Below are 15,498 nucleotides of genomic sequence, written 5' to 3'. Positions count from 1 at the left end.
GATCCAGCATCAACATTTGCGTTGGCTCTCAGAAATCAGCATGCATGTAAAACTTTGCTGAAAGCGACCAGCAGCTGTTGATCAACCGCGAGATTTGCAACGCAAGAGCAAGAGGAATAGCTGAGCTGAGAAGGGAGAAAGCAATAGTGATGCTCACGAACTTCAGCAACGAGTACAAATACGTGAGCAAAGGCACGACAATTGCCTATATTGAAGAAATTGTTGAAGTCAGCAACGTTATCGCCCTCGCCGAGTTTACTGAACCTGCTTTGACAAATCGAGATCTCCACGGGAATTTCGGCGTCAATCAGACTTTTCTGATGCACAAGCAAGAACAGCGGAAAAGCCTGCTCCGGATATACGAGGACTGCTATTTATCATCGTCGAAAATTCAGCAGAGACCAGTAGCAAAACATCGCATCCTAACAGAGGAGAGTACCAGACCACTCTATCAGAGCCCTTACAGAGTTTGGATCCGAGAGCAGGAGGCAATAAGAAAACAAGTTGAGGAAATGCTACGTGACGACATCACACAACCTTCTAAGAGTCCGTGGGCATCACCTTGGTGCTAGTGAAAAAGACGGACTATGCTGCTCTCGCAGCTCACATTTGACGGGTCAAAGCGTCCGCTATCCAGCCAGTTAACGGTCGAACACTTGTGAACATTTAAACAAAAGTAACTTTAATTAACAGGAATTGGGGTCACATTTTAACAAACATTCACCAGCACTCACTAAGTCCCCGTAAAAAGCAGTGCTGTTGCTCGGGCTGGTAGAGTGAGTCTGCCCGCCGCCTGACATTTCTTCTTCCGTCGACGACCAGTGCTTTCACTCTCTCCGTGAGCCGACAGAGAAGATGGCCAATGACGCTCTGAAGGTCGTTTGCGGCGCCCGTTTAAAGTGGCCATAACAAAAGAAAAAGGGTTTTCAAGACGTGGACATAGCCCCTATTTAGTGTTTAAGGGTTCCCCCACTTCCGTTGGCGGCACTTGAAAGGCATACACGGCTTCTGGCCGCTCTCTTCGAGAAGGGACGGCACAAGAACTGCACCCTACGCTTCTTCGTCGATTATCGCCGCATGAACAAAATGACGAAGAAGGATGTGTATCCTCTCCTATGGATAGACGACACTTTTGATTGACTCCACAACGTGAGGCATTTTTCGTCAATGGACCTCATGACCGGCTATTGGCAAATTAAATTTGATGAGAGAGACCAAGAAAAGACAGCCTTTATAACACCAGAGAGCCTCTTCGAATTCAAGGTGATGCCGTTTAGACTTTGCTCACCCCCCGCAACTTTCCAACATGTTATGGATACTTACTGGCTGGATTGAAGTGGCAGACTTGCCTCGTGCACTCGGACGATGTCCTGGTGTTTCCTCACGTTTCAGCGAGCATCTCCGGCGCCTTGAAGCTGTACTTCAAGCAGTCAAGACCTCCGAACTCGCCCTCAAGTTAAAGAAGTGCCGCTTCTTGTTCGAGGAACTCATGTTCTTGGGCCACGTGATAAGCAAGTCCGGTGTACGCCCCGACCCACAGAAGACAAGAAAGCTGTCCGTGGTTCGTCGAAAACTTCGCCCGGATCGCCGAGCCACTCACTAACCTTTCTAGTTCCAACGTGGAATTTAAGTGGGAAACGTCGCAGCAGGAAGCATATAAAGTACCAAAACGATGCCTGTAGAAGCCTCTGTAGCTTACGAATTTTGACGAATTCGCGAAAACAGAAATACATACCGATACAAGCAGTGTAGGACTCGGCGCCGTTCTTGTGCTGAGGACTGGCGGACAGGAAAGGGTCATCAGTTATGCCAGCCGGTCTCTATCAAAGGTGGAGGGCAACTACCGTATTTACTCGCGTAATGATCGCACCCCTAAATTTTGTCTAAATTTGACTTTTTTTTTTTTCCCGCGTAATAATCGCACCCTGAACTTGCCGCATCGACAAGTCGTGCCAAGTCTAGCTGAACGTGCCTATCATTGTTTCTGTGATCTGAAAGCGGGAATCACTATGCTAATGTCGTAAATTTACTGATATAAATGAAAGCATTCTTTATTTAGATGAAAGAAACTGTTTTGACGCGCCTGACATACTCACAACCTCCATAACTGACGCAAGGAAGGAAAAAAATGCGGTGGCTTCGCTCCATCAGCCGCCATGTTTGTTTCGACATCCCACACTGTTACAGCGGCGGCCGCCTGTTGGTCGACCTGTGTTCATCCCGGAGCAATGTTTTTTTTGTGTTTTTTTTTCCTGAGCCCACATATTTTTTTTTTTTTTGTGCTTTGTGATCGTCTGTTGAAGCGCCGTTTCACCATGGGGCGGTATGGGAGCTTTACTGCCACGTTCAAGCTGAAGGCGCTTGACTACGCGCTAGAACACGGCAACCGCGCTGCCGAGAGACATTTCGGCGTCAACGAAATCCGGATCTGATATTGGAAAAAACAGCGCGACATGCTCATGGCTACTAACAGCATGCGATGGGCTTTCCGCGGACCCAAATTTGGCAAGTTCCCTGACATTGAAAAGGCAGTCCTCGAATACGTGAAGGACGTGCGCAAGGACGGTTATGCAGTGTCATTAGACATGATATGGACGTCGACGTGCACAGTTTCCCGTAGGCTGGGAATAGCCACAAAGGATTTCCACGCCAGTTCAGGCTGGACGACACGCTTCATGCGGCGGAATGGACTGTCGCTGGCATTTACAACTCGCTCGACGGAACGGAAGATGACCCTCTGTGGGACAGTGAAGACACTGCCAGTTCCAACAGAAAATCGTGCGGCGACGACACTGACGCTAGTGATGCTTCGGAGTCTGAATGAATGTTAGGGGGTCAGAGAGGTAAAAAATAAAAGGGCAGTGTGCCATGCATGTAGCTGCTGTGTAGTGCGTGCATTTTATTTCAAAGGTAAGCCTTATTTACTTTTATTTTTGGTTATGTTCATGATAGCTGCCATAATAATTCTGATTAGCAACTTTTTCGCGTTTCTGGTGCTCAGAATATTTTGTCACCGAAAATTTACCCCGCATAGTGATCACATCCCGAAGTTGGAGGCAATTTTTTGAAAAAAAAAAAAAAAAAAAAGCGCGATCATTATGCGAGTATATACAGTATTCCACAACAGAAAAGGAGTGCCTTGCCATTATTTGGGCTACCTCAAAGTTTCGGCCCTACCTCTATGGCAGGCCTTTCAAAGTTGTAAACGACCACTACGCCTTGTGTTGGCTGACAAACTTGTAAGACCCTTCGGGTCGTCTCGCAAAATAGAGCGTGAGACTGCAAGAATTCGACATTTCCGTCGTTTACAACTCCGTAAGAAAGCACTCCGATGCCGACTGCCTGTCTCGTGCCCCCGTCGATGCACCACTGCAGGATGGCCGCGATGATGACTGCTTCTTAGAAATCGTAAGTGCCACCGATATAAGTGCCGACAACAACGCGATCCGGAACTCCGGGGCCTTATGGAATACCTCAGGGGCAGTGCTGCCGTTGTCCCAAAGGTATTTAAGCGAGCACTGACGTCGTTTATCGTGCAAAACGGTGTTCTCCAAAAAAAGAACTTCTCTTCACGTCGAGCCAAGTACCTTCTCGTCATGCCTTTCGCATTGCGACCAGAAGTACTCCAGGCCCTGCACGACGACCCCACGGCCGGACACTTGGGTGTTTCCCGCACGCTCGCCAGAATACAGAAAAATTATTACTGGCCTCGCCTTGCTGCCGACGTTGCCTGTTATGTGAAGACTTGCCGAGACTCAGCGATGGAAGACATCACCGACTAGGCCAGCTGGACTTCTACAGCCCAACGAGCCACCGCGCCAACCATTTCAGCAAAGCGGCATGGACGTACTAGGGCCATTTCCTGCCTCGTCTTCAGGAAACAAATGCATCATCGTCGCTACCGACTATCTCACACGCTATGCTGAGACAGGGGCTCTGCCTAGGGGCAGTGCATCTGAGGTAGCCAAGTTTGTTGAAAACATTGTTCTACGTCACGGCGCGCCGGAGGCCCTCATCACCGACAGAGGTACGGCCTTTACAGCGGACCTAACGCACACAATCCTGAGGTAGAGGCAGACAAATCATCGCCGCACCACCGCTTACCATCCACAGACCAATGGCCTCACTGAGCGGCTAAACAAGACTATCGCCAACATGCTGGTCATGTACGTTGATGTTGAACCTAAAACCTAAGATGCCATCATTTCGTACGTGACCTTCGCATACAAGAGACGACGCAGATATCGCCATACAAGTTGGTGCACGGAAGGAACCCGACAACGATGCTCGATGCCCTGCTGCCAAATGTTGCTGATGAAGAAAGCCTCAGCGTCACCGCCTACCTTCAGCGCGTGGAAGAAGCTTGTCAACTCGCCCGCCTGCGCAACAAGAATCAGCAGGCGGCCGACAGCCGCCACTACAATCTTCAACGAAGCTCCGTGGAGTACGAGCCCGGTGACTGTGTCTGGATATTGACGCCATTACGCCATCGTGGACTGAGTGAAACACTTCTGTGACGATAGTTTGGACCGTACAGACTAGCTCGACACCTCGGCCCACTCGACTAGAAGGTTGTTCTTGATGGCATTACGAACTCTCAACAGCGCAGTGCTCAACCTGAAGTCGTCCATGTCCTGTGCCTCAAACCATTGCATGCGCGAACCTGAGGACTGTAATTTGTTGCTGTTATGTGTGTTATTGTCTCTATTATTGTACATTTGTCTTTTGTTAAAGCATTGGAACGACGTCTTTTTCAGAGGGCGGCAATGCCACGTTCCTTACCTCTAGCTTTGTTATCACTCCGTTACACTACATTCAGGGCAAACCGTGCCTACGATATTCGAGAGGCTTTGAGGCTGTAGTGAATCGTTTTGTTAAGATTACGCCAACTTCGTGAGCAATACAGATTATTCGAGAATCTATGTTGACACTAGCGATAACGCTAGAATATTCAATGGCAAGGGTATAAATTCCGACACGCTTCACCGCTTGTGAGTTGATTGACGGCCGGTGCTCTACTCGCCGCTACCAGTGCCAGAGTCTCGCTGTAATCTAACTTCCATTTTACGTGGCCACAAGTTTGGCCCGAATAAACAGTTTATTATTCAGCTTGCAGTTTTCTCACTTCATCCATGCCATGATCCTGGGACAATATCCCGTTCAATTCCTATAGGGGAAGCTTCAGGGTCCCCTAACGTTTTTTTCTTTCAGAAATGTGTAAAGATACGCCGTAACTATACCAAACATGGTCATACTTTGTGTTATGTCCTTTTGCTATAGTTATAATGTAAACATGAATGGAAGTTTGTAGCTAAGGTGAGATGGAAGCCGCGGCCAACAACAGTGTCAGCAGGCATGCGCTCCGCTGCTCTAGATAAGTGTGATACTGTGAATGGCGAACAGCGCGAACGAGTAGACCTCAAAAGTGGCACTACTATGGTGTGGCCACGTTGCGAGCTAGACTCGGTGCACACCCCTACTTGGCCACTCCAGAAAGTGGAGCACTTTTGCCCAGTCAGTTCGCGTTGAGAGTACAAGGTAGAAGGGTAGAATATCAAGTGCGCCAGCAATGTCACCTTTGAAGTCAAAAGTTAATATAACAATGTCGCCCTCCTCCCCCTCCTTTCAGTCCTAGATCCTTTTTGCTCCTTGAAGACAGGCGGTGTGTTCCTCTCTGCTTGAGTAATAATCGATGGCAGGCCTGACACGTTAGGTGATGTTATTGCATCCATCCTCTGTGCAAAGGAGATAGGTTGGCTCTTTTCGTCTCTGCTTTAGCTGGCTTCGTCGCCTTCGCTCACGCACTTTTACCCATGTGCAAAACACGATGTGCGGGTGAATGTTGTCAACTTGAACAGTACACAAAATGTCACAGTGGCAGACCAATGGTGTGGCTGGGGCTTAGGGAGGAGGGGCATCTCGGGAACGTCACCCTACTCCCGTTTTCTTTTTGCCATGGTGTATATAACGCAAAGTGACCATTTGCATGCCCCGCCCCCTTTAAATCAAGGTGCTTTTCCCACCTCCCCAAAACAAAAAGAATAATATTTCTGCCTATTCCCCGGGCGACGGCAAAAACCAGTTGAGACTTTGTACATATACCGTATATACTCGCATAATCCTCGCACTTTTTTTGGCGGAAATCAGATGCAAAGTTGGGGGGTGCGAGAATTACGCGGGGAAAACTTTCCACGGAAACGTACAGAGCAGAAAAGAAAAAAGTGGCTGCAAATCGGGATTCTCACACCAGCAACTAACAGCAAGCTTTGAGAAGTACTACTTAAAATTTGCCTCAAAAATAAAAGCAGAAGTTCAACACAAGGCAAGATTTATTTGAGACGCAAGAAGTGCAAGCAAATAGTCTAGAATTAGAATACCGTACGCAAAGCTTGTGGGCGCTGCGGGCATAGCAGTAGCGTTTGTCACTCAACAAAAGCCCTCAAAAGGTAAGAGTAGGATGTTAGTATCGGGCTGATGGCTATTTAACAGAATCGTCCGCAGTTACCTTCTGAAAAAATAAAGTTCACCATCAATCACAGTCTTATCCACAAGGCAGGCGCAATGCGTCTTGGTGGCTTTCAGCTGCCATCACCAGTAGTGAACACAAAACTGGTCGACTCCGAAGGGCCTACCGGCAGCCCTGTTGCCGTTGTTTAGTACATGATCAATCACTTTCAACTTGGAAGCAGCCGTGTAGCTTCAGTATCACCCCATAACATGAAAAGATTACCGACACAACATACAAAACAAGCCGCAACGCGCACTTGCCGCTTTGGCTTGGCTTGGATTGAATTGAATCTCCGTGCAATAATAGTATGCTTGATGCTTAAGAGATGGCGCGTGCTATCATCAACGAGCAGACGACATTATTGCGGCAATTTTCGGGGGTGCGATAATTGCTCGAGGAAAAAAAATCATATTTTTTGTTGGGCGATGTGGGGGGTGCGAAAATTATGCGAGTGCGAGAATTACGCGAGTAAATACGGTAATTTCTACCGCACTGAAAGTTGTCTTGGCGAATGCATAAAGCATCCCTTGAGGTTTTCCTTTTTACTTTTTGCACTGCTTTCTAGAGGACACTGTAGTGGTTTTTTAAGTATAGACAGAATGCCCTAGTCGCATAAAACATCACTGCAATAGGAAAACGACATTTGTTAAATCATTTAGTTGCAGCACAGAGATGAGTTCCGGAGGAGGTTGGCCTTATAAGAGTTTCTAAATGCCGTCATGTTACACCTAGCAATATAATTGGTTGGAAAGAAAATGAACCTTTTTTTTTATTCCTTAATTCATCTTAGAGAAATGCATTTGGGAGTGTGGGAGTCTCTAGCTTTGTTCGTCATAGCGTTTGTCTACCAAATCAGCTGATAACCACATGGGTGTTCTTAGAGTGTTATATGATGAAGTACTATTTTATTCAACCAGTATTCTCTTTATTTGCTATGAAAATAATCGCTGAACGTTCTTCCAGAATGCTCAGCATAACATTATTTTTGCATCATCAGCTGAAATAGGAAGTGCTCCTAAAATGTCTGGCTCCATAAGGCTTGCAATAAATTGAAATATTTCTAGCTCTTCAAAAGAGCCCTGAAATAATTATTCATATTCTTGAATGTAAATGCAACTTGCTTCTCCTTCAGGGTGAAGTAATAAAGATAATATGAATGCGAGGGACTGACTTGGACACAGAAGGCACATTTGAACTTCTCCTCGTCTTTTCTCTTTGTGCCCATACAGGGGAAACCTGCACTGCCATGAAGCCGCATTTCAAGGTTAAATGATCATGTTACGCTGGCATTGATTCACCATTCTACTAAGTTTTTAAAAGCCTGTTATACAAGGCTGTATGCTCTCTGTAGTAAATTTTGAGACGTAGTGGTTTTTACAGATTACCATTTGAATTAGACAGAAACTCAAATCCTGCTACTATTTGAAGTTGCTTTCACTTTCTTTGAACTGGAAAGAATGGCAATTCAATTTTAGAAAATATTGTAGAGTTTGTGTTATGACAAGTATGCTCATTTTTCTGCGATACAGTATAACCCCATTACAACAGACCCCCCCATAGTGAAGAGGATTTTGGTCTGTTGTAAAAGGAGTATGTAAAATGCAAGTACTGTTACAACAAACTTTTGTAGAAACACTTGATGGGTCTGTTATAATCGGAAAAAACCACGAGTCATGTCAAATTTATTCTCAGTGGGGCATAAAAAGTTGGTTTTTTGGAAATCATTCTTCGGTGCCTGTAGCCTTTTTTTCTATCTGATTCCGAAATATCTTCACTGAAAACTATTTAAAAGTGCTAGACTTTTTGCGCCTTTTGAGATGGGGAAAATTATCGTGGAAGTAACCAAATAAAAAAATGTCATTTTTCAAAAATTTATAGCTTTGCGACGGCACAACTGCCCACCCCCATTTTGGGCTCTTTGTAAAAGTATTTGGTGAAGAGCATTCCATGTTCAAAAAGATGATGTTTGAAATTCATTTGGAGGATTCTGATTGTCTGTTTCTTTTGTATTGCTCCAGTATGCCTCGGTAGTCCGATGCTCGTTCCGGATATGCCTCCGAGATTGTGTAATCAGTTTATGGTGCGTCGCGAGGTCGCGACGGTCTAAAACCGCAATTTTCGCGCTCGTTCTGTGTTCACGGGTTGTTAAGACAGCTGCAAGCGGAAGTTCAGTCTTCAGATTACGATCACACGTCGTACTCGTGAACATCGCACGCGCGCATCTCGAATAGATTGTGACAGTGTTGACTCATTCGCAAGAAGGTTCTGCTTATCAGTGATTTGAACCTTGCGACAAAGACCACTGCAGGACAGATTTTGATACTTGCGATCGAGCGTTGTGTACTTTGAAACACCGGGCACTGCGGCCATGCACATAGCAGCTGCACTTTCTGCTTGAATTCGTGTCTAGGCCTAACTCCAATAAAGCGGCTACTTGGGCTGGTTGGTATTGCCTTTTAAAAGAAGTTTACTTTCCTTATGCTTCAGTGCACAGGGAACGTTTGAGAAAGAAGAGTGCGCTCTGTCCTAACTCGATCCGCCCCGAACTTGGCGGGCAAGGCCGTCCTGCTAGCGAATATGTGAAAGGGAAGAAGCCATAATGTGTTTAGTCCCAAGCAACAAATCTCATTGGGCGCTCGCTCCTTAAAACCGCTAATCTTGCACATAGGTAGCAAACCCCGCCGCTTAGCACAACGGTGGATGCGGCCATCCATTCCGCGCGTCAGCGCCCTAGCACACGAAATCAATTAGGCTGCGTGCCAATTTTTCGTCGCTGTAGCGAAAAATAACTCATCACTAACAGACCGGAGATACGCGGCCTTCGTTCTTAAATTTGTACGTCAATATCTGCGGCCCTATTCCCGTCCCGAAAGTATGCCAAGCGATATTTGAAGCCAGAACTTATTGAAAGTCCGCTGTAAAGGAGTCCTGACCACCTTACTGGCCTCACATTCAAGTCAATTATATCCAAATGTCTGTTGTACCAGAATCCATATGTCACAGGTCCCGTTAATTCGGGAGGCGATCGCCAGGCTAATTCCAAGAGGCGAAGTATCGGCCCCCCCGAACCGCACCACGAAAGTGTGGACAATTTAGAAGTGGTCCTTTTTGGTGCGCCAGCGGACGCCGGCTGTGGCCCAAAGAACAAGTCAGAGCCGAGAGTTGATAAACAAAACAGAATTATATTCTCAATAATGGCAAATCAAAAACAATACACAAGTATGCACACTCCACAATAGTTGCATACAATATGTCACCAATCAAACAACGTACTACACAGTACAATCAGCCACACTCGAAACAACGGACACAGACAACAATACGCACTACAATGCAGTCGCATGCATTGAACAACCAAGACACTTAAAGACTAAAGAGATAGAAAACCTATTCAGTCCAAAGTTGTTGGAACAAAAGTCTGGATGATACTCTTCCGAGAATCACTTACTCAAAGTCCAGCATTGTTGTCGTTCCACGTCCCCCGAAGTTTCTCTTCCAGGAAACCTCGCGTCTTCACTTGGCCGCTCTCCAAGCTTCAAACTTTTTAGCCGGAAACACGTCACTTCACACTCGCAGCTGTTGCCACGCGTCTTCGCTCGATAGCGGTAGACACACACTCTTGCCTGTAGCTCGAGTCGTCGCCCCCAGGTGGAAATCCTCTTCTTCTCCTGCTTTGTCACTACGGACAAAACCTTCGCCGACTACACGGCGGAATACCCTTCGCGCTCTGGCGCTAACTTCCGTCTTCTCCTGATCCCTCATCTCGGCTGCTCGATTAAATACCTTCCGCTCGAGATTCCAGAAAGTTCTCATCATTTCGTCGGCGCGATAGGCAGCGAAGGCTGGGGAGAGGGCGAGACGGTTCGAAGGCCATCCGCGACGGATGATGCAACCCGGCATCACCCCGCCCCTTTCCATCTAGAACATTCCAGGGCTTGCTCGGGCGCCGATGAGAGGAGGTTCGTCGGCGACCCCACGCTTCCGAGGGGAGAAGGACGCGTGCCCGGGGAGTCTTTGGATGCTTGTTTTCTTTTTTTTATCGTTGACCTCGCGGCGTCTCTCCCGCGCTTTATCGCGAGAATATGGTGGCGCGCCCTTTTTGAGCGCTCGTTTTGTGACACTGCCCCCCACTTTAAGAATATTATCTCATAATATTCAAAACCACACAAACGAGTGCGAACAGTCCCCACACTCTCAAAGACTGTAACATAGTCCGTCGCTCATGACACGTCACATTCCCAATAGATCACTCAATACAATTGTACATTGTAATTCAATCTCGCAACACATGAAATATAACCACAGGTACATGAGTACAACACTCCATCACATATTCCAAACAATACAAATGTACAAAGTTCTCTCATTACAACAATTGTACAATACTATACATCACATCACAGCACAAACACTTCGACACTTGTGACACAGGATAACACAACATTAACACAACATATGGCACTCAGCAATGCCAAACACATTCTGATTCGACCTCAGCACTTATCCTGTGTACTTTTAGCGGCGCTTGCGCCCTTTCTTGCGATGCTCGCTCGATCTCTCCTTGTTTTTTCTCGTTCTTTTTCGGCGAGCCCTTTCCAACGACGGTATCTGAAGCGGCGTCTCAGCCATCGATTTCACTTCCGACACTGTTAACGAGTGATAACGTTCAACCGATCCTGTTCGGTTATTCACCCGCTTGTTCATGTCACGACATTGGGCCTGGCTGGCCGACTCCGTCATCTTTACATTGTCGGTCAGTTGAGGTCGGGCCGACGTAAGTCCAGCTGCCCAGCACGTAAACTCATTCAATACGATCATGTTCTCATTCGCTGTCTCTTGCGCCCAGGCTTCACCTTGGGCTCGAGTGAAATCCTTCACGGGGGTTTTCTCCACTGTACCTCGCGGTCCCTGTGTCGGCGGGGGCTCCATCTTCGGGTCGTCCCCCAAACGTTCTGGATCATTCGGCCCTCGCACCCTGTCGATGTTCCCGATGACGAGGTCGTACAGGGGGGTCGTCATGCATAGAGCCGTAACCTTCCCGCTAAAGTACGGGGTTTCAACCTCAATCTCTGCTTCGGGAAGCATCCGAACCGTACTGTCTATTAGGCAAACTGGTTTCGTTTTGCCTGTTAACTCACTTTCCCGTACCAAATTTCTCCGCACGATAACCGTGGAGCTACCGGTGTCCCTTGACACCGTAATCTTCTTGCCCGCAACTTTTCCAGGCAGCGTTGGCATTCCCTTCGTAACACCGGTTGGCTGTTTTGTCATTACAGCACCCACAATAGGAAGTTTCTCCCCATTTTTCAACTCTACGAATCTGTCGGTGACGGCATCATCATCGGATTTCGGTGCTGCTAACACACAGGATATATGGTGATTTTGACTCGCTCCGTTACGACATGCATCTGCTTTGTGCCGAGTCTGACCACATTTGAGACATTTTAATACCGTAGGGCTCGTAAAGATCGTTCGACAGTTGCTTGCGCGACGACCCACTCGGTTACACAGAAAACATCGCGGAACACTCTCCGGTGCACGCTTCTTTTGTTCGAGTGCCGAATTTTTCGAATCTTCGGGACACTCCTTCTTGACTCTGGCCAAATTTGTGCCACCTTGCGCTTCCAAGAATTGATCAGCTAATTCAAGCATGTCTTCAAGTGACTTAGCTCTCCTCTCTTTCAAGTACAGCGACAGGCTTGGGTGGCAACTAGTAAGAAATTGTTCTCTAATTAGGAGCTCTCTAAGCTCATCGTACTCCTGCGCTGTCCCTGAAGGTTCAATCCATCTGTCGAAATAATGGCAAAGTCGGGCGGCATACTGCGTAGCCGTCTCACCATCAGCTAGCTTTCCTGTCCGAAATCGGTCCGGGAATTCTTCCACAGTAAATCTAAATCGCTTCAGCAAAGCAGCTTTCACCTTTGCATAGTTGGCTGCATCGGTCGGCGTCAGCCTACCGTACACACTGAGCGCTTCACCACTCAAGCAAGTACTCAAAGCAGTTGCCCATTGAGGTTCCGGCCAATTCTGGCTCCTTGCAATATCGTCTCAAATCTGTGAAGGTACGCGTCAAGGTCGTCCTTTCTTTCATCAAACGCTACGAGCAGCTTGCTTGGGTTCAAGCGGAAGCCATGATCTTCCCGTTCGCTGCTTTCAACTCTAGCTTGGACGGGAGTTTCACTTCGCTGTTGCAAACGGAGCCGCTCGAGTTCCATCTCGTGCTGCCGCTGCCGTTCCCTTTCCTCTCTTTCTTCTTTCAGCTGTCGCTCCTTTGCTTCTCTTTCTTCTCTCACCCTTTCAGCTGCCAACTTTTCTCTCTCCAGCTCCAACTTCAATTGCTGCTCTCTTTCTTCCTTGGCTCTCTCAGCTGCCAACCTCTCTCTCTCCAACTGGGCTGCTTTTTCTTCCTTGGCTCTCTTTTTCTTCTTTTTCCTTCTGGGTGACCCACTTCTATAGTTCGGCGCCAGAAAGACCCATCTCCTTACCAAGAGCGACTAACTTTTCGAGATCCATCGTGTCTCGCAAATAAAACCTTGCCGCGTGCAAAAAATATCTGCCTAAATCAGTCTATCGGAACACTCTTCTGCACTCGTTAACGAGAACACTGAACAACACACAAAATCGTTCCGATAGCACTATCAACAACTCGAGGCTCTTTCTCACTACTTTGGACACACTGTGCACCAAAAGGGTCCTGTTGCGGACGCCAGATTAATTGTCACAGGTCCCGTTAAATTCGGGAGGCGATCGCCGGGCTAATTCCAAGGGGCGAAGTATCGGCCCCCCGAACCGCACCACGAAAGCATGGACAATTTAGAAGTGGTCCTTTTTGGTGCGCCAGCGGACGCCGGCTGTGGCCCAAAGAACAAGTCAGAGCCGAGAGTTGATAAACAAAACAGAATTATATTCTCAATAATGGCAACTCAAAAACAATACACAAGTATGCACACTCCACAATAGTTGCATACAATATGTCACCAATCAAACAACGTACTACACAGTACAATCAGCCACACTCGAAACAACGGACACAGACAACAATACGCACTACAATGCAGTCGCATGCATTGAACAACCAAGACACTTAAAGACTAAAGAGATAGAAAACCTATTCAGTCCAAAGTTCTTGGAACAAAAGTCTGGATGATACTCTTCCAAGAATCACTCACTCAAAGTCCAGCATTGTTGTCGTTCCGCTGCCCCCGAAGTTTCTCTTCCAGGAAACCTCGCGTCTTCACTTGGCCGCTCTCCAAGCTTCAAACTTTTTCGCCGGAAACACGTCGGCTTCACACTCACAGCTGTTGCCACGCGTCTTCGCTCGATAGCGGTAGACACACACTCTTGCCTGTAGCTCGAGTCGTCGCCCCCAGGTGGAAATCCTCTTCTTCTCTTGCTTTGTCACTATAGACAAAACCTTCGCCGACTACACGGCGGAATACCCTACGCGCTGTGGCGCTAACTTCCGTCTTCTCCTCATCTCTCATCTCGGCTGCTCGATTAAGTACCTTCCGCGCGAGATTCCAGAAAGTTCTCATCATTTCGTCGGCGCGATAAGCAGCGAAGGCTGGGGAGAGGGCGAGACGGTTCGAAGGCCGTCCGCGACGGATGACGCAACCCGGCATCACCCCGCCCCTTTCCATCTAGAACATTCCAGGGCTTGCTCGGGCGCGGATGAGAGGAGGTTCGTCGGCGACCCCACCCTTCCGAGGGGTGAAGGACGCGTGCCCGGGGAGTCTTTGGATGCTTGTTTTCTTTTTTTTATCGTTGACCTTGCAGCGTCTCTCCCGCGCTTTATCGCGAGAATTTGGTGGCACGCCCTTTTTGAGCGCTCGTTTTGTGACACCATAGTAAATGAAAATCAATGGAACAAGTAGTGAGGTCAACATAATGCCATAAATTAGTATGTAGTAACTGAATGTCTGTTGTAAGTGTATGCTTTGTAACGAGGTTATACTGTATACATTATTTCTGCAATATGCAATGTACATTATTTGAATTCAAATTCAAATTACTTTATAAGATCACTATTAGCAACAAACCTGAAACTTTCTATTTAGACAAGTGTTTACAAAACTACTAGGCAAGATGTCTCCAGCAACGCCCTATGTTAAAGGATTTTAATTACTGGTGCGTGTGAGCAGTGTCACTTTTCTGTGCAGTTCAAAAGCACGGAATCACTTGTAGGTTGCCCAGTGCTCCAGCTGGTTCGTGTGCCCTGTGAAGTTTCTGTGCTTTCCAGTTAGTCAAGATCTCTCTCTGCAGCCGGGCATGCACCCTGGAGAGTGCTGGGCCTTCCGGGGATCTCGGGGACACCTGGTGGTGAGGCTCGCCCAGCCCATCAGGGTGACGGCCTTCAGCGTGGAGCACATCTCGCGATTGCTGGCCGGCTCAGGCCATACGAGCAGCGCACCAAGGGAGTTCGAGATGTGGGTACGTAGCCAAGGCCTGAACACTTCCGTTGACACTCTGACTTCCCACTTTCAATCAAGCCTCTTGGTAGCGAGCAAGGATGTACTATCCATAGTTTCCTATAAATGCACTAGAGGAAACTCTGGCACTGGTGTCTATGGGAGAATAGAATTCAGAGAGAGGCGGAAGAGACACGCGTGGCACAGAAACTCACTTTATCACACCAACCAATGACAAAAGAAGGTCAAAATTAAAAGCAAAAACGAAAAACTTGCGAATACATAAAATTATTCCAATAACAACTTGTACCTTGTCAAATCAACACAGACTGTTATGATCATGACCATCAGCCTGACTATGTTTACTGCAGGACAAAGGCCTCTCCGGTGTTCTGCCAGTCAACTCGGTCTTCTGCTTGCTGCTGCCACATTATACGTGCAAACTTCCTCTCATCTGCCAACTAACTTTCCGTCTCCCCCTAACCCGCTTGCCTTCTCTGGGAATCCAGTCAGTTATCCTTAATGACCATCGGTTATCCTGCCTACATGCTACATACCCGGCCCATGTCCATTTATTCTTCT

The 15,498-nt window shown here is 47.4% G+C and overlaps 1 protein-coding gene across 2 annotated transcripts in view; it reads left to right on the top strand.

Annotated features, from left to right (window-relative positions):
• Positions 1 to 15,498, top strand: part of LOC119179842 (uncharacterized) — a 193,886-nt gene that overhangs the window by 155,480 nt on the left and 22,908 nt on the right. For both annotated transcript variants that reach the window (XM_075869874.1, XM_037430960.2), the window contains one exon: positions 14,771 to 14,938. In XM_075869874.1, coding sequence (XP_075725989.1) covers positions 14,771 to 14,938 — 168 coding nt within the window. The remainder of the gene's footprint in view (positions 1 to 14,770; positions 14,939 to 15,498) is intronic.

The sequence above is a fragment of the Rhipicephalus microplus genome, chromosome 7, assembly GCF_043290135.1.
Source record: "Rhipicephalus microplus isolate Deutch F79 chromosome 7, USDA_Rmic, whole genome shotgun sequence".
In the NCBI taxonomy this organism is placed as follows: domain Eukaryota; kingdom Metazoa; phylum Arthropoda; class Arachnida; order Ixodida; family Ixodidae; genus Rhipicephalus; species Rhipicephalus microplus.
This window is presented reverse-complemented; position numbering and strand designations above follow the sequence as displayed.